General features: G+C 35.5%; 1 protein-coding gene across 1 annotated transcript in view; it reads left to right on the top strand.

Moving 5' to 3' along the window:
- Positions 1-23,060, top strand: part of ATR (ATR checkpoint kinase) — a gene marked incomplete at its 5' end in the record, with an annotated part of 39,290 nt that overhangs the window by 14,868 nt on the left and 1,362 nt on the right. The window contains 27 exons of the mRNA XM_084212484.1: positions 437-530; positions 1,259-1,384; positions 2,831-3,037; positions 3,244-3,357; positions 4,269-4,384; positions 5,261-5,381; positions 6,245-6,382; positions 7,558-7,765; positions 8,376-8,554; positions 9,406-9,570; positions 9,920-10,011; positions 10,587-10,678; positions 11,062-11,239; positions 12,445-12,621; positions 12,998-13,157; positions 13,686-13,865; positions 15,146-15,288; positions 15,692-15,789; positions 16,877-17,109; positions 17,806-17,940; positions 18,560-18,760; positions 19,128-19,271; positions 19,977-20,127; positions 20,805-20,961; positions 21,089-21,242; positions 22,167-22,318; positions 22,580-22,685. Coding sequence (XP_084068610.1) covers positions 437-530; positions 1,259-1,384; positions 2,831-3,037; positions 3,244-3,357; positions 4,269-4,384; positions 5,261-5,381; positions 6,245-6,382; positions 7,558-7,765; positions 8,376-8,554; positions 9,406-9,570; positions 9,920-10,011; positions 10,587-10,678; positions 11,062-11,239; positions 12,445-12,621; positions 12,998-13,157; positions 13,686-13,865; positions 15,146-15,288; positions 15,692-15,789; positions 16,877-17,109; positions 17,806-17,940; positions 18,560-18,760; positions 19,128-19,271; positions 19,977-20,127; positions 20,805-20,961; positions 21,089-21,242; positions 22,167-22,318; positions 22,580-22,685 — 4,021 coding nt within the window. The remainder of the gene's footprint in view (positions 1-436; positions 531-1,258; positions 1,385-2,830; positions 3,038-3,243; positions 3,358-4,268; positions 4,385-5,260; positions 5,382-6,244; positions 6,383-7,557; positions 7,766-8,375; positions 8,555-9,405; positions 9,571-9,919; positions 10,012-10,586; positions 10,679-11,061; positions 11,240-12,444; positions 12,622-12,997; positions 13,158-13,685; positions 13,866-15,145; positions 15,289-15,691; positions 15,790-16,876; positions 17,110-17,805; positions 17,941-18,559; positions 18,761-19,127; positions 19,272-19,976; positions 20,128-20,804; positions 20,962-21,088; positions 21,243-22,166; positions 22,319-22,579; positions 22,686-23,060) is intronic.

Here is a 23,060-nt window from a genome sequence, read left to right as displayed (position 1 = left end):
AATAATTAGAGTTATAATTAGAAGATGCACAGATTATTGAGTAGGGTTTCATACATTCCATTCAAATGGTCACACCAACTGAAAATAAAATCAAAGTTTAATAAAGAATGCATTAATTCTCATGACTTAACCTTTTTGAAGATAAGGTTGAGTCATGAATCTTTTTCATCTTATATTTTGTAGCATAAAAGAGGTTTTTTTAGGAATGTTGCTACTTAATACCTTGATTACTTTTGATGGGTTTTCATTTTTCTTGCATTGTATCATACCAACAGTTTTCACAATAAAAGGTAGTAATAGGAATATTAAGGCTTCTGTAGAAGGCCATAGTAGCAATATTGAAAGAGATTTCTTCATTGCTTTATTTGGATGGGTTTTTTTGGATTCAACTAATGTTTGCTGCATTCTTTGCAATATTTTTTTTGATAACTATTAGGGATGCAGTACGAGACTTTCTACATGAAATATATTTTCTACCTGACCTTCCTGAACTAAAAGAAGTTCAGGTTGTCCTTCAGGAATACAGAAAGGTAAAGCTTCTCTTATTTATTTGCTTGGCTTTATTGCATAAAATGAATTCATGACAACTGAGGAAAACATGTAAAGTGCATTGTTAAGTGGAAATATATTTATCTACCTGTGATACACAAAATAGGTTTTGTGTATCACAGACATAGTTTGAAGCATGTTCTGATTCTAGTTTAGAAATGAAATACACTCATGTTCAACATTCTTGTTTCTGTAGCATCTCCTGAACCCTGACTTTTCTTCTCTTTTGTGACAGATTTTAGGATGAGAAGTCAACAGTTTTAGCTATGGCCATATTGTCTTTACAGGGAGCAAAGTTTGTCTCTTCTTAGGAGTAGTCTATGTTCCATTTCATTTGTTTGTTCTCAGAATGATTAGGTAATAGATGGGAAGTAGCAATTATTTTGTGGGAGTGATGCAACAAAAAGTAGAAATTAATTTGATTTTAGACAGACTTTAAGCAAAGCATTTTCTTCCAATTTTATAGTTTTTATTTACACCATCATTATATTTACCCCAAAGTAAAATATAGTACTTTTTTGAGTAAAACATTTTTTGAAATGGGCAAGAAGACAATGGTATGTGGATATAGGCGAGAATGTAAGCAAAAAGGCAGTTGTTCCCCTGTATTCTTGCTTGTGTTCTTTGAGATGCTGTTCAGCCATATTCCTGTTATACTTTCTGTCATATTCCTGTTATACTTAACTTGAACTTCTTATATTATGCTCAGGAATCCTCCAAAAGCACAGACTTGCAGACAACACTGCAGCTGTCTATGAGAGCTATTCAGCACGAGAATGTGGATGTTCGGATTCATGCACTTACCAGCCTGAAAGAAACTTTGTATAGAAACCAGGTATAGAGCACCTCCTTCAGTAGAACTAAAATTAAATCACATTAGCATCTGGACCAAAAGTCTAAAACTCCTTTTTGTTAAAGGGTGTTCCCTTGAACTGGGTTATTCTCCTCAGTTCATTTAGCTGTTTCGGCATATAATGAGGAAAATGGATTCTTTTTCATGACGTCTCCGTGTAGGTGGATTTTCAAATCCTTCAAATCTGTGATGCTGATTTAGCAAGGCTAGTGTACTTTTTTTTTTTAAACTCTGAGGAAAGATGTATCTAAGAACTCCATTTCAGCAATTTATTATGTGGGCTTATTGTCTCTTAAGGGCATGTATGGCTTTTGCATCAGGAACCTCATACATAAAAGCAAGCATGTGGGTGTGTGTGTAATATATGAAAGAATTAAGATGTTCTTGGACCACCTTAGATGTTCTTTTTTTTTTCTCTTCCTTCTTTGTCTTCCACCATCAAAATTTTGAATCCATTGATCATATTCAAAAGCATTTTATAGCCACGTACAAGCTGAAGACATTGCTTTACAGTTCTGTGTGGTTATTAGCCCAAAGGGTGTATGTGACCCATTAGAAAAAGTAATAAATCTGTACCCTTAATAGTTATAAGATTGTGGGACACTCTTTAGCCAGAAATTAAAAAAAAAACAAGTCCAGCTAAAAGAACAAATAATCATTGTGTGTACTCCTGGCCAACCAGTAATTCTTGCAGCTCAGGTCAGCAAAATCCTGCTGTGTCTTGCTGAGTTAGAGGTCTAGCAAAATAATTGAGGCAAATCAAACTTAATTAGTTCCACAGCTTGTGGAACTATTTGCTCTGTTATGTTGGCTGTGGTTTCAGTTTTCATTAAGCATAACAATGACAAACATTTTGATTTTTTTCTGTATTTGGACTAAATGTGAAACTGAGGAATAAAAGCTGGGCCAAAGAAAAAAAAGAAAGAACACCCAATTAAAATGATGGACATTGATCAAAGGACCTGAAACCCTGGGCTTTGTAGGACTTGAGAGTGACAAAATGTCCAAGAACTGGCAAATAATAAGAATAGAAATGGCAGCAAACCCAGAATGTATCACAACAATTGCATGAGAAAAATTGGGAGGAAGTATTGGAACACACAAGAAGAGGGATAAATAAGTGAAAAAGATAATATAGAAAAGTAAAGAGGTACTTGGTAAGATAAAGAAAGAAAATGAAGTTAGTAGAGAGATGCATGATAATGAAAAATGATATTGGCCATGACAGCATTATTAACTGAGGCCCAAATCCCCCACACATTTGTTTAGTCCTTCCTAGGGTGAGAAGCAGGTTAGTGCAATTGGACTGCAGTTACAACCTGAACTCATGGCTAAATGAAATTGGAAATGAGTTACAGGTTGAAGATTTCCAAGATTATTTACAAATATAGTTGTAGAATGACTCATCTTTATTGTTCATCTTCCCAGGAAAAATTGATCAAGTATGTCACAGACAGTGAAACGGTGGAGCCAGTTATCTCCCAGCTGGTAACGGTGCTTCTCATCGGCTGCCAGGATGCAAATTCCCAAGCGCGACTGCTCTGTGGAGAATGTTTAGGTGAACTGGGAGCCATAGATCCCGGCAGGCTTGATTTTTCAACAAGTGAAACTCAAGGAAAACACTTCACATTTGTGGTAAGAAGCATTGCAGTAGTGTTTTGTTTATCATCAGGAATCTTCTAAAAGTCCTTGGGAGAAGGGAACCTCTTATCTCTAGACCCTTTGAAGATCTTGACTTGCTGTCTCACCTAAAACAGTTTTGAGTTATGCTTCCAAGTGGTTATTTACAGATGCAGCTATTGCTCTGTTTTAGTAAAACTGTCATTCTGTTTGTGATTAAGGCAGGAGTGGAAGATCCAAATTTTGCTTATGGATTGTTAATGGAACTGACCAGAGCTTTCCTTGCTTATGCTGACAATGTTCGTGCTCAGGATTCTGCAGCGTATGCAATTCAGGTAAGATATGTGGTTAGAGCCTACTTTTATTTCACAGATTATTTTCTGTAATATTGAACGTAGAACTATGCAATATAATATTTCATTTTTAAGTATTTGAAACTTCATCCTGTAACAGGTTTAAATTAGAAGGTACACTTAGTATTCTGGGTAGTCCTCAAATAAGACAGATGGATTTGGTTTTGTGTTAAAATATTTTAGGAGACATCTGATGTTTTAGAGGTAACTAGCAGTCCATACACAGGAATTAAGGAGTAATCCTGAGAGTGGCTTAGAATTAGTTCAGGTTGCTCAGGCAGAAATGAAAAGCAGTATTCTTAAGATGGTTTCTGCTTACACTTTTAAGAAGCAAGTGAAAGGCAGCCTACCCTTATTTTCAGACTCTAGTATTTTGTGCTGGTTTTATTTTAGTGGATGGGGGTTTTTGGTTGTTTTTTTGTTCTTGCTGTTTTTAATGTTTAATATCTTTGTGAAAACTTCAGGATAGCTCTTTAGTCCACAAGAAAATAGGTGGCCCTACGTAGTCAGCAGGACAAGAATTTTATTAGCATATGCACAAGATTGTGCACTTCCTGCACAAGGAGGAATCAGACTAAATTCTAGTCCTGGTTTATTGGCAGATGTGAAGAATACAAGATAATGTGGTCCAAACACCAAGTGGAGAATCTGTGGAATCAGTAGTTGAAATCAGACTTGGCTAGTAACAGAGGATTAACTGTGTTGGATAACAGTTCTGCAGTTATGATATCTGAATTAAGCATTCCATAGCTTCTCTATCATTACTTATCACAGACTCATTCAGGTTGGAAAGATCATATATACATGGGGTTTTGGTCATATGCACAGGGTTTTGTACTGTGGTCATGAAAATCCTCAGTGCTAACTTGGTGATGCAAACCATCCCTTTTCAGGAGTTACTGTCCATCTATGACTGTAGAGAGACAAACACTGACTGCCCTGGCTCCAGGCTTTGGAGGAGGTTTCCTGAGCAGGTGCAGGAGATCTTGGAACCTCACTTAAACACACGGTATATGACAGCTAAAGCAATGGCTTTTCATAACAGATCTGTTGTGGTTTTTTTCTCCAGGCTACTATTAACCATATATGGTTTTGTGACTCTCACTCTTCTGGGAAGAGTGATATGTATATATACAAAATTGAAATAAGGTCTTTCTACTAAAAGCTAAATTATTACTTACTTGACTGTAATTCTCTCAAAATCAAACAAGCAAAACTTGGAGCTCATATTTTGCCCAGGTCTGCCTGTTTGTCCTTAGAGCATTGACTTATATGATGTTTTGAAGCTTTTGTTTTTCTTTCCCCTCTACTCAACTCTACTAGCATCCTATTAGTCCTACCTTAAGTAGAAGAAGGAGGAGCTCACTGAGTTTTAATCTGACTTTTTCTTCACATTATTTTTATCATTACTTCAATGAAGTGAAACTTCAAATTATGTTGGTGTCTTAACTTGAAATAATCAATGTTTCCCTTCTATTTCCTCATGAACACAGTCGTGCTCACCTGTGATAAGCTTTACGTTTTTAGAAAACTGACTTCTTGGCCTTTCTCGGTTTTCATGTATACTCTGGGTTTTTTCTGTCAAGAACATTGTACTCAAGTATCTATCAAACTTCATTTCTTAAAACTGATTATGAATAGCACTTTAAAATATACTTACAAACAACTTATCAAGTTATGAGAATTTTTATTTTATATTTAATTTTAAGAAGCTCTAAAATAAGGTGTTGACTACTGAAAGTGTGAGTTTTAATTCCACTTTTAAAGATTCAGAAGACAGAACTTAATATTGCTCCAGTGAGGGAATTTCATAACTAACAATGTGCTATTGTTTACTGTTTAAATGAAAAGTTATTTTTATTAAATAGATATTTCAAAATTACAGGTACAAGAGTTATCAGAAGGCTGTAAACTGGTCTAAGGTGAAGAAGCCAATTTACTTAAGCAAATTAGGTGATAATTTTGCAGAATGGTCAGCAACTTGGGCAGGTTATCTTATAACAAAGGTAAGAAAATAAATCTTTCTGTAAGGCTCTTTGCAAGACAGTTCTCGAACCTCATTTCAGTTTCTGCAGGTCAGGGATGGATGGGAGGATATGGCTGTTGGCTACAGGCCTCTTACAGGACTTCCCTGCATCTACAGCAGGGTACTGCACTCCCCCTTCCCCAGCACTGGTTCCTGGCACGGCTTCACGGGCGGTGTTGAAGCTAAAAATCAAGGAAACTTGTCTTTGCCCAGGCACTCTTGTGAAACTGGGGGGACTGACAAATGCTTGTGAAAAGTGTCTGAAATGCTTCTAGATTTACCTTCTCAGTTTTGGAAAGATTTCCCAGTAGCTCCATAGTCTTAGCATATAAAAAGTACTTGTATCTTCTTTTTCTTTTCCCTTTTCAATATCTAAGTGACCACTTCCAAATCAGCCACTGTAAGAAGTGAATCAAATTACAATAGCTCAATAATTACACTGTCCTCTTTCAGACAGAATAGATTTGAATGTCTTCATAATTTCCTACTTTCTGCAGGCTTTTAAGGGCAGAAGAGAGGCTGACTGTAGTGGCAGACTCTCAGCCTTAAGGTTTTTTCTATGGCCAGTGCGAGTTCACAACGGTGTAAAACACATGGAGAAGTAGAAGTGTAAGCAGTGCTTACCTGTGTTGGTGCTGTCAGCAGTTGCTACATGTAATAGTAGCTACCATCTGGTATCCCTCTTGCAGATTTAAGTCTGATGAACCTTCTGTAGGAGACTGGTATCTTAAAATTATTTGATGGACCAGAATTTGTGTTCATCAAAAAAAGGAAATCTATTGGTTGTTCATGTATTTGCACTTTTGTAATGATGCTTTTCCTGGAAATAATATTTTTCTATAGGTGCGACATGATCTTGCCAGAAAAGTCTTTGATTGCTGCAGTATTATGATGAAAAATGACTATAAAGTGACAATTTATCTGCTTCCACACATCCTTGTCTACGTTTTGTTGGGATGCAGTCAAGAGGATCAACAAGAGGTGAGCTGTGAAAGATGCTAGTGTTTTTCACAGAAATGGTCAGCAGCTGTTCTTCATGAGAGCTGCTCAGCTCTGTAGGCCTACATGAATAAATTGTTCAAGTGTTAAACTCCTTTTTGTGTATTAATAATAGAAATAATAATATAAGTTTTCTGACAGGGTTTTGAAGATACTCCTTTAAGTTTGTGTTGGAACTGCTTTTCTTCAGATTTCCATTAGTTGGGAAATGAGATATTAGGATGAGATATTATGTAGTTAATCATGACTGCAGTAACATCAACAGCTGGAGTGGTACAAAGAGGAAGTGTGCAACACAAACAGCCAGTAAATTGAACTTTTATAATTCCAAGAATTCACACTCATGATTTTTTCCTCTCCTTTGCATACAATTATAGTTTCAGTGGATAAACTATTCAGCTGCCAGATTCATGGGGAGCAGGATTCATAGATGTGTTGTATCAAAGCAGGGGTGGGGGAATAGTCATCCTGCTTTCCTTCAGTTTGCTTGAGCTGTCAGTGCATGTGCCCAAGTGCTGCTATTTTTACTGGGAGCAGTACATGTATGTGCAGAGAGATGCAAGTTTGCAAGGACTCTGTAAGCATGTCGTGGGTGAAATGAAGAAATTAGAAGATACCAAAAAGTACAACCTACATTCCATTATTTTGGAATTTCACAGCTAAAATATTTGTATTTAAATATTGTGGGTGTGTAGAGGCGTGTGATGATTTTTCCTCTGTGAGCAAGTACATCCACAATAAGCATCTGTTATTTATGTTACCTCATATTTTATGGACTAAAACAAACAGAAACAGATATTTTGTCAGGGAATTATTTAAACAGAAGCAAAAACGTAGATCTGTAATCTTGTAACCAGTAGATAACTTTATTCTTACCAAATCTTGAAGTATTGTTTTTGTAGAAGAGATGCAGTAGCAGTTGTTGTGTATGAAACCTCAAGACTTTCTCTCTATATGGAATCCCTTGACAACAGCTGCTGCTTGGTTTGCCATTTCTTCCTTTTGAGATTGTGAGACAATAAGATCATGAAAATAATCTCCAAATTATTAAAATATACACTTAAAATATCTAGTATTTTAGATTTGCTTTGGTGTTAATTGCTGTTTCTTGCTGTTTTGCTGCAGGTATGACACTTGTGTCTTTTACCTTTGTGTAGGTTTACATGGAGATTATGGCTGTTCTGAAACACGATGACCAGTCCAGCAGGAGGCTTGAGGACAGTGCATCTGACCTGAGCCAGCTGAGCACACAGACAGTGTTCTCCATGCTGGATCATCTCACTCAGTGGGCCAGACATAAGTTTCAAACACTCATTGCTGAGAAAAATGCTGGCAAGTCCAGCAAAGACAGAAGTGATCTAAAAAGTGAGGGATGGTTATTTTATTTAAAATGACATTAACATTATTCAAAGAAGTATTTTATTTATGTTTGCAGCTTCACATTGGGACCATTTACATATGCTGTATTAATATAATATGTAATCTCTTTTATGATTTCTTAATGTTATATTGTGATTTCCTCCCCTTCTGCCCCAAATGGATTGTTCTGAATGCCTGTTGCAAGAAATACAGATTTAAAATTTGAACAATGAAATGTTAATTTTTTGATAGTTTTCTAAACTTTCTATTTAACTGAATATACTATTATATTATGTCTATAATATTACATATATAATATGCATATAATATCTGTCTTGCAGATGCATTATGTAATATACATATATATAATACTTTATATATATACAGATACATTATATAATATGCATACATATATTATCTGTCTTGCAAGATGCAGAAAGTTCACCAGAATTGTTTTAAATGAATTCTTGTTGACAGAAGAGAAAACCATGTTCGTTAATTAGTACAGTTATCTCACTAAATTGTTAAATGAGTTAATTGAATTTTGATGCATAAGCTAATTCTTAAAAATGACACCTCAGTTGACAAACTTTTTAATATGTCTTTTTTTCAACAGCATCAAATGAGGACTATGGAGAATATCAAAATGTGACACGTTTTCTAGACCTCATTCCCCAGGATACACTGGCTGTAGCCTCCTTTCGTTCCAAGGCTTACACCAGGGCTGTGATGCACTTTGAATCGTTTATAACAGAGAAGAAACAAAATATTCAGGAACATCTTGGATTTCTTCAGGTTCTGAAGTTCTTTTTGGTTTTTGTTTTTTATTTTAAGATGAAAATGTGTGTGATAAATAAAACTTGGTCAAATTCTTCTTTGTGATGGGAAAAAGAAAATATTTATTTGGGCACTTGTTAAATACAAGTGTTTAGTCATCTGTGTTTCAGCAATATTTATGTAAGTTCTCTTGCTTGGCATGCTTCTTATATGAAAAGGAATTAATAGCTTTCTATTGTATAATAAAAGATTGTAAATTCCTGAAAATAATTAAATGTGGGTTTGTTGATAGGATAACACTTATTGCTTTGAAGTTGGCTCTGTGCCTTTTGCCAGAAAATACAGCCAACTGTAATAACCAAAAAAAAGCACCAGGTACATTGGAAGAAATTCCAAGTGGCTTATTCTAAAGTAGATAAAGAGCCAATGCTAAAGGTATTGCAAATTAAAGAAATTATTTTTAAGAAGTATTTTAACCTATAGGATGATCCTCTTTGGGGTTCATATTTGTCAGTGACACTTCAAATTTGAAAAAAACTTAGTATGTTGCTTTTTCACCAAAAGTAATCAACTTAATGCTATCATGTAATAATAGGATACTTATTTTACTCTTTATACAGATGGTTTCAGGTAAGTTCATGTGGTAGTCTATCAATAGCATGATATCATAAATATTACTGTATACTGAGAAGTAGGGCTCAACTTTGGAAGGAGCCTGGAAAAACCGACATATTTAATGAAAATTTATTGCCAATGAGTCCTACAGAGTAGTGTGTGCTCCATGTTCAAGAAGTTCTGTGATTCTGCAGGCTATGTATGAAATAACTTAACTGTTTTTAATGGCCACATCCAATTCTGTTTGAATATAGAAATTGTATGCTGCTATGCACGAGCCAGATGGAGTGGCTGGGGTGAGCGCCATTCGGAAAGCAGAGCCATCTCTGAAAGAACAAATCCTTGAGCATGAAAGTATTGGCTTGTTAAGAGATGCAACAGCCTGCTATGATAGGGCTATCCAACTGGAACCTGATCAGGTAAATATTTTTTTTTCTTTTTTAATAAATATAATTATTATTTTTAATCTTATTAGCTCACAGATGACTAAGGCATAAAAAGTCTTCAGAATATTTAAGTCAAATAGGAATCTAAGTGTTTATTGTGCCAGTTGCTAAATAATTATTGCTGTTGGAAGCGGCTTATGAACTGAAAGAAATCTCTTACTGGATTTTTTGAATGTTCATTTATCTTACAGCGCAGTTAGTTATGCCTTTTTGTATTCTAAAAACCCAAATGAGCATATGTATTCCTTCAGATTGCCATGAGTTTAATTAATATGTCTGTAGGGTTTTAATTTGTTGTTTTGGGTTTTTTTCCTCTTTCTAGATCATTCACTATCATGGTGCAGTGAAGTCCATGTTAGGCCTTGGTCAGTTATCTGCTGTAATAACTCAGGTCAATGGAGTGCTTGCAAACAGGTACTGGAAGCATCTAATACACAGTTCATTTGAATAATATGAAGCTCTGGTATACATCTCTGCCTCAGTAGCCATTTCTGCTCATTATCAAACATTTGAGGCTTATTATACATAATTGAATTAGCAGTGTGAAACTAGAAAATTTTGAGTGCTTTATCTATAAATTATTTATTTCAGGAAGTCCAGAAATTTCATAGTTCTTGTCTGCACTGTGAGCAGTGTTGGTATGTGCTTTAATTTCTTAGATAGCATTTTTGCATTGTTTCCAATGTCACTGATTCCATTGGTATTCTGTAGTCTAATAGGTAGATAGATTAAAAGCTGGTAGTTTTTGATGTACCACAGAAGTTAAATACACTCTTTGGAGGTTGTATTTGTGGGATCATATTGTACAGATCTTACTTGTTATCAGTGCATGTACTTTGGTTTTACTGACTTTCTTTAGAAGCAACCTTATCTTGCCTCTTTTCAAGTAAGAGAAGTTTTATGTAAAGAACACTTGCTAATGTAATGTATGATTGACATACTGAGAGGAGACAGCACAAACTTGTATTGCCTTTGCTTTCTTTTAATAGGTCTGAATGGATTTCTGAGTTGAACACTTACAGAGTGGAAGCAGCCTGGAAACTATCACAATGGGATTTACTGGAAAATTATTTGGCTTCAGGTAAGTTACCATTATATAAAAGTATTAATACTTCAATGCATTTCTGAACAATTGTATGTTTTAGTTTAATCATCTTCAATCAAGGAGCAGCTATTGTCATTTGGTTTGGATTTCACTGGTAGGAAGGTTGGTTCTGACTGTGTTCTGGATTTTGTAACTGAATTTGATTGTAACCTCTATAGTCTTTGAGCAGAAGTGTCGAGTGTGTGTATCTTTTGAGTGTGTTTGGCTGGGTGGATTGTGGAGTCGAATTATACAGTGTTAATAACATGCAATTACTTAGTTCTGAGAAAGAGGGGTTTTTTCCAATAGCATGTTAAGACAAATAAGCATGTTCAGGTTAAGCTGCTTAAAGAAGCAGAGTCTTCTTTTTCTCCCCAAAGATGTGAAGTCCACTACCTGGAGTGTCAGACTGGGACATTTGTTATTGTCAGCCAAGAAGAAAAATGAAGCAGCTTTTTACGAGACGCTCAAGGTTGTTCGAGCAGAGCAGATTGTGCCCCTCTCCGCAGCGAGCTTTGAAAGAGGATCCTATCAGCGAGGATATGAACACATTATCAGGTTTTTCATTTTCATGGCACTATTTTTAAATTCAGAAACCATGTAATCAAGTATGCAGCAGCAAGAATTTTACATTTCTACAGTAAATGATACATTTTTTGTCACCTTTTTTTTATATTCATCCAACTGAAAACCTTTGATTAATTAGGAATTTATATTTATCCTCCACGGAAAACATTCCCAATAAAACTATGTGGTATGGTCTTTCCAAATCAGCTAGCAAGCAAATGCAAACATCAGGTAATAAAAACCAGCAATTTAATTCGATGCTTGAAGTAGTACAAATAGGCCAGCAACTCCATTAACTGAAGAGTATTGCTTCTGATCTGTATGGAGGCTGAAGAGCACTCCCTTTTGTATCAAGAAAGAGCAGTAAGAGTTATACCCCATCCCTTTTCTTTATTATTAAACTTTTAATTTGGCCGCAGTAGACTAAAAAGTGAGTAGCCTTTTTGAATAAAAAGGCTTAATACTTCCTCTGCATTGTGAATGCATCCTTATGGCAAGATACTGGCTGAAGCCAGTTGAAGTGCGTGTTTTATTTACTTCTTAATTCTAATTTTTGTTGGTAATCTCTGCAGTGTTGTTTGGGAAATGAAGTTTGGGGATTGAGAAAGAAGTGTTTCAAAGTAGTTTCCTTTAGCCACTGATCCAGGCCACTTGGGAGCCTTTCAAGGATCACTTTTTCTCTGTCAGATGTACCCACTACATTTGTATCCACTTCTCTCTGCCAGTGAGAACTGGGGCTTTTACAACCACTCAGCTTTCCATCTTTAAAGGGACAGATATTCACAGTAATGGTATTTTTAAATAAATGGAATAACTTCACCTTAAGTAAAAGTATATTGCTTTTAATTAAAATGAGATTTGTTGAAAATGTCAGACTTAGTGAAGAACTGTTGCTGAAAATAATAGATAGAAATATTCTTTCTAAAGATTGACTTCCTCTCTGGGTGATCTACATTGTCTCTCTGTTCAGCACCTTGACAAAGGAATATTGAGGAAAAAACTAATCAGTTTATAAATCCTGGATTTTGTGTGCTTGCTTTTGCTGCATTTTTGCTTTTTAGAATAAATCCTACTGGGTGACATTATTTACAGGGCCAAATTTTAGAAAGAAAATTGCAAAAACTTTGTAAGATACACATGTATCTCAAACAGCAGTCAGTTCTCACCAATTTGTTGCCTTTATTTTCCTAACACAGGTTGCATATGCTGTGTGAGTTGGAACACAGTATTGGGCCAATGTTTCAGCAACCAGATGGTGACCACAGTAGAGATTCTCTGAACTGGTGTGCTCGTATCGAAATGACCCAAAACTCTTACAGAGCAAAAGAACCCATTTTAGCACTGAGAAGGGCTTTGCTTAGTCTCAGTAAAAGGTGAGGTGTTTCTTGTCTGTGTTGTATTCTCAGTGATACTCTGGGTTTCCATATATATGTTAGATGAGAGAAGATAAAACTCTGGGAATTTGTTCTAAACAAAAGCAGTCCTCCAATATTATGTACCTTCAAAATAAGGAGGAGAAGCAGTGTCTAAAGGAAAGAAGCAAGAAACAGGGAGAAAGTGTATTTATTTCTAGTCCTAAATGGAAAAAAAGGTGAAACAAATGTATTAAAATAGTTTTAAATTATCATTATGTAGTATATAATTTCTTGAGAAATTCAATTTGGGTTTCAGCAGATTGATTTTTACTTCAGATTTTAAAGTAGCATTCAAAATAGAAATGTTTTATTTTTTGCAAAAATACCCCTGCAGCCAGGATTACAGTGAGCTTGTTGGACAGTGTTGGCTCCAGAGTGCCAGAGTTGCAAGGAAAGCTGGGCATCACCAGACTGCCTATAATGCTCTGCTGAATGCTGGGGAATCAACGCTCTCAGAACTTTATGTAGAAAGAGCAAAGTGGCTCTGGTCCAAGGTAAGGAAAACAAAAATGGAATTTAATTTCCTACACGCAAGAAAATAATATTTTTAATTTTCTTCAAGAAAAAAATGGCACACAATCAGCATATGTAAAACGAGATATGTCAGCTAGGAATATCAGCACATTGCAGCTGATCCTCCAGGTGCTGGTCAGCCCTGTTCTGTATCCATTGACCTTCCTGGCACCCTTGAATAAAACTGGTTGATTACCTGTCTCTGCCAATGCAGCCCAGGCAAATTTACATTATTTTAATAGTAGATTTCATCTTAATTTGTTTCCTTTTAACTAATAGCTGTAGGCAGCAAACATGATAGAAATTACTGTGGTACACCTAAAGACACAACAATGCTGAGATAACAAGGAATACAAGAAGCATTTGAAGTCAGTAATATTGAGTTACCACAGCCAGAATGGCCTAGAACACATCTGGGGACATAGCTTTACTTTAATAACAGCTCTAAGAGGGAAGTTTTGCATCTCTCTTATTTAAAGTATATAAAATGTTTTCTGTCTTTCCCTTAGGGTGAAGTTCATGAAGCACTAATTGTTCTCCAGAAGGGGGTTGAGTTATGCTTCCCTGAAAATAAAGCACCCTGCAATAGCAAAAATCAGCTCATCCATGGTCGGGCAATGCTGCTGGTGGGAAGATTTATGGAAGAAACTGCAAACTTTGAAAGCAATGCAGTCATGAAAAAGTATAAGGTAATCTGGAATACTACTGTTAATAAGGAAGGAGCTTTGAATAATAATGTATTCCTTAAGTAGGCTGTTGTTCTGCTCCTGATGGTGTCAGTATAACATAAATGGGATTAAACAGTGCATCCATTGTAGGAGGGAAGCTGTTCTTCTTGTAAAGATTTACCTGTCTTAACCAGGTTTAATGTAACACATCAGTACAGGGAAGACTACAGCTCATATAATTCTTTTTAAATAAACACGTTACAGAAGTATGGCTTTTCTCTCATGCTTGCACAGATTAGAATTCCTCACTAAAATGTGGACTACTCCAGATACTCAGAGTTGTCTTGGTGATCCATTGCACTACTCTTCAGTGTTATTTCTCTCTCTGGTAGTGACTTATAAGTGTGATTTAAATGTGCTTCCTCTCTTGGAAGGACTATGAAACAGGACAACTGGTATGATCTTAAACAACACAGCACTGCATGCTTCATCTTGTGATGCCTGTGAAATACTTTGTGGCATTGGTTAATATTGCCTTCTAAAACAGTAGGAGATGCAGATGTTTATGCTTCCTTAAAAGCAGCATATCTCCTGTCCAAGTTTTGGCATTTGATATTGCTAATAGTTAATCCTGTCCTACTAGATAAAACATAATTCTGTAAAAGTCATTTAGAGAAAAATGTAAATTTATCAAATCAAATGAAGGTTGAAATAATGTAAACAAATAAAATTTCAGTGGATGCTATGAAAACACTAACACTCAGTACTATCTGCTAAGTATTGGCAGGAAAGAAGCCAGATGTCCCTCTCACCAATTATTTCTTTTCTAATACATGTCACACAATTTTTTTTTTCTTTTAAACATCATGATTTAGAAGGAAAAGAGAAATGTGAAAAATATGGAATCATAGATTCATTAAGGTCAGGAAGGTGGTAGGGTCCAATTGTTAACATCATACTATTTCACTTTTCAAAAAGCACTGAGAAACCCAGTACTGAGTTATTAGGATCAGGAACCTGATCTTAATGAAAGTATGATCGATCTTAGTTCAGGAATCCCTTATCTTGAATTGTGTGTCTCCAAAACCAAAATGTATTTTGAAAATGGACTTCTGGTTTGTAGAGGCAATTATCTTGAGGCAAAATTGGAATTTTTGGAGTTACAGGGTTAACAATAACTTTTTTGCACATACTCTGCACAATGTAACTAATACGAGATTGTTTCTTGAGAATATTTATTTTTATTTTTATTTTTAAGTTGGCATCCTCTCAGAAGTAATTGTCTCATTTTGATGTTGCAGGATGTTACAGTTTTCTTACCAGAATGGGAAGATGGACATTTTTATCTTGCAAAATACTATGATAAATTAATGCCGATGGTAACTGACAACAAGATGGAGAAACAAGGAGATCTGATTAGATACATAGTTCATCACTTTGGGAGGTTAGAGGGGAACTTGGCTTACTTTCTGTAAAAGGATGACAATTATACTGGGGAAAAAAACATTTCTGTAGGAATATATTGTCTTTCACCGATTCAGACTGACTCAAATTTTTCTGCACTATTGTAAAACAAAGTACTACATGCTTCTTTTTTGTTTTCATACATAATTAATTTTACTTCTGACTAACCAATTGTGTCTTCTGTCAGACAGTTAATTATTTAATCTGTGATTTTGAGTAATAAAAACAAACCCTTTGTATATTTTTTGGTTGTTGCAGATGCATTAAAATGCTGACATAAATTTCTAAAGTTAAAATAGAATATTAAACAAATGAGAATGTAAAATTTGTATTACTTCTAATGTATCTCATTAGCATACTTTGATTTAAATGTTTCATCACAGGTCTCTACAGTATGGAAACCAGTTCATTTATCAGTCAATGCCAAGAATGCTGTCTTTATGGCTGGACTTTGGAGCAAAAGCATATGAATGTGATAAAGGTAGAACATTTCTTCCCAGTACATAGTTCCCATGCCATTCTTTTGAATAGATGATTGAAAGAATGGTGAAGTGTATTTACAGTTTTTCGTTTAGATTCATTGCCTGAGGTTATATGGAAACAAGAAAGTACTTACTACTGTTCTTGTAAAATACAGGATATTAATATGCAGGAGAGTATTAATTATTTTAATGTAATATTCCAGAATTTTTCTCAAGTATATAGTGAGACAACATTGTTCCTTGGGTAACTGAAGGCATTAGATACAGGGAAAATCCTTGCATGCCGCTGGTCACCACTTTTAAGGTGCCTCATGAGTGATGACTAATAGTTTTGTATGCACTTGCTACAGTAAAGTGTTAGGCCTTGGAGGTTTTTTTCAATTTGTTTTGGTTCCTGTCTTTGAAGGAATTTTACTGAAATTTTCCACCTCATTTTACTGTAACAAAGGGGGAAAAAATCTTTTAGGCAGCAGCATGAAGGCATGAGAAACTTAACACCACAGATGCACTTTGGGTGGGAGATTCTGGTACAAATGAAAATTGCAAATATTGCTTGCAGATGTGGAGTGAAGCAGACACTTGTGCTTCTTGATCTTGTCCTCATTCTACACACTTAGGTCAAGTGTTTGGCTGCAGGCACATCAGATCCTGCACTCTGAAGTGCTGGTGTGAAACTCAAGCTGGATCCTCAGGGACAGGGGTGGAGATAGGAGCAGATGTGCTAATTTCATCCCATGGAAAGACTTTCTTCATTTCCTCTCCACTAAAGAACATTGGAATCCTTTTCTCAGGCAAATACATGGAGTGGTTTTAGCCTGTTTTATGCCACCGTATCATTTTAGAGAAGTCATTTGAGGAGTGTAAAGAGATTTAATTTCCTGGTATTCTGCTTAGTTAACTAGTGTACGTATTCAGTCACTGTATGCTGTGTTAAAAAGAATTTTGCAGTTGGAGCTTTTTTGTTGCCTTCAATTTTTTTTTTTTTGCTTATGAAATTGCGAACAAAATAATATTCTATAGCCTTGATTTAAATGACTTTGCATTTCCAGCGGGGAGAACCAGGAATATGGTGTTTTCATTTTTCAGCAGGTCGTTCAGAACGTGTTCAAATGAAAAATGATCTGGCTAAAATAAACAAGGTGATTACAGAGCACACAAATCACCTGGCACCTTACCAGTTCCTGACAGCCTTTTCTCAGCTCATCTCCCGAATCTGCCATTCTCATGATGAAGTCTTTGCAGTTCTGATGGTGATTGTTGCTAAGGTGTTTTTAGCCTATCCACAGCAAGCAATGTGGATGATGACTGCTGTGTCCAAGGTACCTTGATATGTATAGCTACACCTTTATTAAGTTTACAAAACTGTTTTTCTCAGAAATGTAAATATAACCCATTTTACTTTTAGGCTGATAAGAAGGATTTGAGAGTCTCATTTGTTGTGATACAGTGTTGTAGAAGAGAATATCAGTGCCATCACTGCAAATGATTTTATTGTAGTCTTAATTCAGATATTACAGTTTAAATGTTCCAAATTGGAATGCTAATATGTATCCAAATTTGTATGGTGTATTAGGAAAGGAAATTTGAATAACAAATAGCTGATGAATTGTGTAGTTATGGGCAACAGATTTCGTTGCATTTACAAATTGTGTTATAGTACTTTCAGTCCTATAATCAAAGAATCAAGTAGATAGCTGTACAAGTAATTACTTAGCAGAAGGTCATTCCAAAGCAGACTGGGAAGTGTGCTGCCTACTGTTTCTTGAGGCTGGTGAAATAACATTCAAGATACACTGACATATTCTTGAATATTGGTCTTTATGTTGTGGGACTCCCAAGAATGGTTTCAGAAGTAACCCCCACACACCCACCAACAGTACCACCTCAGCTTTTCAACTGAACTACCTCCTTCTCCAGATATTAAATATGATCAGCAATAAGGAAAGAATTAATAACTACTGGGGGGGATTCTTCAACTCTTTGGTTAATAAATTTTAACTTTGCTTTTTTTTCAGTCCTCTTACCCTATGCGAGTCAATAGATGTAAGGAAATTCTAAACAGAGCTATTCACATGAAGGAATCTTTAGCAAAATTTATTGGAGATGCCACACGCCTTACGGACAAGCTGCTGGAACTCTGCAACAAACCGGTACCTACAGAAATAAACAAATGAGTGCAGTTGTAGGATTAGTCAAGAATGTCATGCAAAAGCTGCTTCTGATTGCTTTCATTAGCTAATTCGTAATATTAATTATATTATTAATAATTTATATTAATAGTTATATATAAATATTAATAATTATTATTTAATAATATTGTAGTTTAGCAGAAACCGCATTAGATTGTAAAACATTTAAAATAGCTCTAAATTGAGCACACTGTAAAATCTTTCAGTACATAATGGCTTGTTTAACAGTGCATGGACTTTACATTGTTTTGTACTTTCATTCATGCCTATTAATTTTCAGAGTTTTACTGTAAATATAGGGTGGTTGTGATTTTATGAACAAAACAGTTTGATAATAAAGGTAGAACTAAATGAATTCTTTCATTGTTCTGTATTTATATTCAAAGTGAAAAATAAGTCTGTCATATCAACCAGATATATTTACTTCTTGATTATTTAATTTGAAATGTAGCTTACTGTTCTTATTACAATCAGCATTTATTATTCTAGTCTATTTATTAGAATATGAAAGGGCAGTATTTTTTTAAGTGTTTGTTAACTTTAAAGGTTATTTCTAACTTTAGTCATCTTTTTTTTCAAGGTTGATGGAAACAACTCAACATTAAGCATGAGTATTCATTTCAAAACACTGAAAAGATTAGTAGAAGAGCACACGTTCAGTGAAATCCTCATTCCCTTGCAATCTGTAATGATCCCAACTCTTCCCTCAATTCCTGGTACCCATGCTAACCACGACCCTTTTCCTGGCTGCTGGGCCTACATTGCAGGCTTTGATGATGCGGTAAGGCTCTAGTTGTCACCTGCTTTTTCGCTTCATGTTAAACAAGCATAGCTGCAAATACATCTCTGTTGTCTAGAAATGGGAGGAGGGAGTAGGAAATTCCATAATTACTTCTGTGGAAGCTGAGTGGCTTCTGTCACAGCAGCTTGAGGGAGGTGTGGCCCCTTGGCATCAGATAAAGATTTGGTCTGAGGTTAATGTGCTGCAGCACCGTGGAAGTGCTAACATAATTGGTTGCAGTGGTTTATTATTATTATATACACTTATTTTTATTATTATTATTATTATGCATTTTATTATTATTATTATACACTTTATTTTGGATAATCTGATACAGATGTTAGTAAAGAAGTTCATTTTTCTTTAGGTGGAAATTCTTGCCTCACTTCAAAAGCCAAAAAAGATCACCTTGAAAGGTTCAGATGGGAAATCTTACATTATGATGTGCAAGCCAAAAGATGATCTGAGAAAAGACTGTCGGCTCATGGAATTCAACTCCCTTATTAATAAGGTTTGATGAATGAGACAATCAGGTGCATTATACTTATTGAACAGGACAGAACACTGAGCCATCTACCAAAAAAAGCCAATTTATCTTTAGCAAAAAAACAGTAGCAATTGATACTGTATGACTTCTTACAGGCTTGTAAAAACAATAACAATTACAATATTCTGCCAAAACGATTGCTTATTCTAGCAAAAATAGACAGGAGAGGTTATTTACAATAAATAAATATCTGCAGACTTTCTGCTGTCAAGCTTAATATTTCTGATTTAGTAATTTCTAATATTTTTCATAAAACATAGGTAAATTATTTTTTCATACTGAAGTGTTGCCATACCTCTTATTTTAGTTCTGTTTTGCTTTTCAGGAATATGCTTAAGGTTAAGGTACCATGTCTTCTGGGAGGGTAAAGCAAATGACAGCATCTCTGAAACACTAAAAGATTTATTTCAAATATTGCTTTTAAGGGATTTAAGCCATGTACAAGTTATACAATTTGACTGTTTTATTGCAAAATCCTCTTTTTTTAATTTACTTTGGTGAACAGATACACATTTTGCTTTCATTTGACCTACTGCAGACTGTGAAGCTTAGATTTGTAAATTCTAGATTGTGTGATTAGAGAGTAGTTATAGATAGAATGTAAATGCTATAGATCCATTTCGATCCTATCTGTGTTCTGTGTTAATCTCATTTTCCTTTTGTGAATAGTGCTTAAGAAAAGATGCAGAGTCTCGAAGGCGAGAGCTCCATATCCGCACCTACGCAGTGATTCCATTAAATGATGAGTGTGGCATAATTGAGTGGGTGAATAACACTGCTGGTCTAAGAAATATCCTGATAAAACTTTATAAGGAGAAAGGTAAAGAAATATATTAGAATGTAGTAAAAGTTTTTAGATATTTTTAGTGGGCTTGTATCTTTTTAAGTAAATGAAGCAAATGGTAGGAGTCAGGATATATTCTAGGAAGATGTAGTCACATGTATTTTTATCTATCAGCAATGTATTATTATTCATATGTGCGGGTGACTTTTGCTCTTAAATGGAAGAGAGTTGCCACTTGGAATGAACAAGTTCCTTACAAGTACTGATACCACAGGCATCCTAATACTTTCCTACATACGGTGATGTAAATTGTTTCAGCAGCGTGGGGATGTGCAGCACTGAATAATAAAAAATACAGTGAACTTTTTCTCTAGATTTGATTTGTTATTTTTCATTTCTGTTATATTTATGTGTGATAATTAAGATAATATACAAATGAATCAAGGTTAGGAATATAGCAGCTTTACAGAGAAAATATCAGATTTCTTTTGATTTCTTGTTAACAAAGCAGCTTTCTGATCAGTGCAATAAAAGTTTGGGGAAAAACTTCCCTGTACCGTACAACCAACATGGTTTATAGATTATTTTTGATTTGATCATTTATTTCAACTTTATGGAAACATTTATTTTCTTTAAATTATCATATTGTAATAGTACATATAAGGCTTTGCATTTGGGTATTTCTTCTGCCTAACTGAGGAAATCTGTTGCAGGTATCTATATGACTGGGAAAGAACTGCGGCAGCACATGCTTCCAAAGTCAGCACCTTTGCCCGAAAAGCTGAAAATGTTCAAAGAAGTCCTTCTGCCTCGTCACCCTCCTCTCTTTCATGAATGGTTTCTTAGAACATTTCCTGACCCCACTTCATGGTGAGTGACTGGGATTGGGTCAGCTCAAGAAGATCCACTTTGTGTATTTCCCTAAGAGTTATCGGGCCCGCAGGATGAGGCCAGCGGAGGCGAGCAGTGCCTCAGAGCTGCCTGCTCTGTCTCACAGGTACAACAGCAGGTCAGCCTACTGCCGCTCCGTTGCCGTCATGTCCATGGTGGGCTACATCCTGGGGCTGGGGGACCGCCACGGTGAGAACATCTTGTTTGATTCTTTCACTGGGGAGTGCGTGCATGTGGATTTCAACTGCCTTTTCAATAAGGTGAGAAATGCCACTTGCTGAATGTGCTCTGTATATTATATGCATATAAGTTATAAATTTCTGTCTTTGGGTTTTTTTCCAAGTTTTTGTTTTAACATATCCATTGTGTTCTTTGTCTCATTTTCTCTTGTATTTATATCCTAAAAAAGCCTGGGATACATAAAGAGGATGTGTTCGTTCTGTGTGCTGCATTCAGTGAAAACCGCCATTTTGATTTAGCCAATATCAGATGGCCTGATATGGATACACTGAAACAGCCCAAATTTTAGACTGTTCATATTTTGTGACTCTCCTCTCTCCATTATCATCCGCCAAACAAAACTGTAATTGCTACATTCAGAATTCTGCTGCTGTGGGGAATTTCTTGTTCTCTCTCACACAAATTCAGCGCAAAAATTCCAACAGTTCTGTAAAATAAACAGCAGAAATTGTGGCCAGATTGGGATTTGGAGATTTGGTGTTCCAGTTTGAAAGATGGTTTTGGTGTGGGACATAAGGCCTTTTTAATTCTGATATGTAAGGTAGAAATATTGTTAGGTTATTTCTTCTGGTTTCTTTTTAGTAAGTCTAAATTTTCCTATATAACAATTTTTAAAAATGTTTTTAAGCTAACTTGCATATTATAAAAGAAAAGTTAGCATTTTGCAATGAGACTACAAAGCATAAATACATATTTAAGAACAAAATTTTATACCCTGTATTAGTGTGTTCAAACAGGGAAAAAGAGGTTATTTGGACAATGTTATCTTTTACTCATTGTAATTTCTCCTTATCTGAGTAGGACTGTGAGCTGAGCAAACATCTCTTGCCAGCTCAGAAACTGCCACTGACAAAGAGGGAGGAAAAAACCTAAAGCCAATGCAAATGTTACTCTTTAATAATGCTTAAAACACTTAGGGCATAACTTTTTTTCTCAATGTAAAGGGAGAAACTTTTGAAGTTCCGGAAATCGTTCCTTTCCGCCTCACCCACAACATGGTTAACGGGATGGGCCCCATGGGAACCGAGGGTCTCTTCCGAAGAGCCTGTGAAGTCACCCTGAGACTGATGCGAGATCAGAGGGAGCCTCTGATGAGGTATGGCCACAGCTTTTGCTACAAACTCCTCCAAGCTGTCTGTAGTCTAAACGTGTGCAACAGTAACTGCTGGGGAATATGCTAGTTCCAGCTTATGCCTGTACTGCAGTTCACTCTCACCATGACATGGAGCTAAATATAAAGCAGTATAAATATTGAGCATTAACTACAGGCTCCTGCCAGTGATTATGTTCTGAAAATTAAATGAATTTTATGTATCATATCATATCATATCCTTTTCTAAATTTTTTATTTATTTAGTGTCTTAAAGACTTTTCTCCATGATCCTCTTGTGGAATGGAGTAAACCTGTTAAAGGAAATACAAAAGCCCAGGTGAATGAAACTGGAGAAGTTGTCAATGAAAAGGTGAGTTTAAAACAAACACAGCCTAAAGTATTCAAATGTTAAATGTCCATTATTGTTAAGAATTACATATTTCCTAATTGAAACTGCATCTCTTTTTTATTTCCATTTAAAATTTTCTCTGGTTGTTCTTTGTTATCTCTCTGTTCATAATTTTTATCTGTTAAGAGATTTTTTTAACTGAAAAAAATGCAATTTATCTACTAAACAACCAAACAAAAAAGCCTGTAATTCTTTTGTTGGTGTTACTAAATCAAGGATGATATCAGCAGAAGCAATGGATCTTGTTGCCCCTCACTTGCAGAATCCTCCAGATTCACAGTGATGGTAACATCTGGAGTCCTTTCCATGTGTATTTTTACACTTTTCCTGAGTGGA

The sequence above is a fragment of the Fringilla coelebs genome (genome assembly GCF_963513975.1).
Source record: "Fringilla coelebs genome assembly, chromosome: 10".
Lineage (NCBI taxonomy): Eukaryota > Metazoa > Chordata > Aves > Passeriformes > Fringillidae > Fringilla > Fringilla coelebs.
The sequence above is the reverse complement of the archived record's forward strand: the minus strand, read 5'-3'. Positions and strand labels throughout refer to the sequence as shown.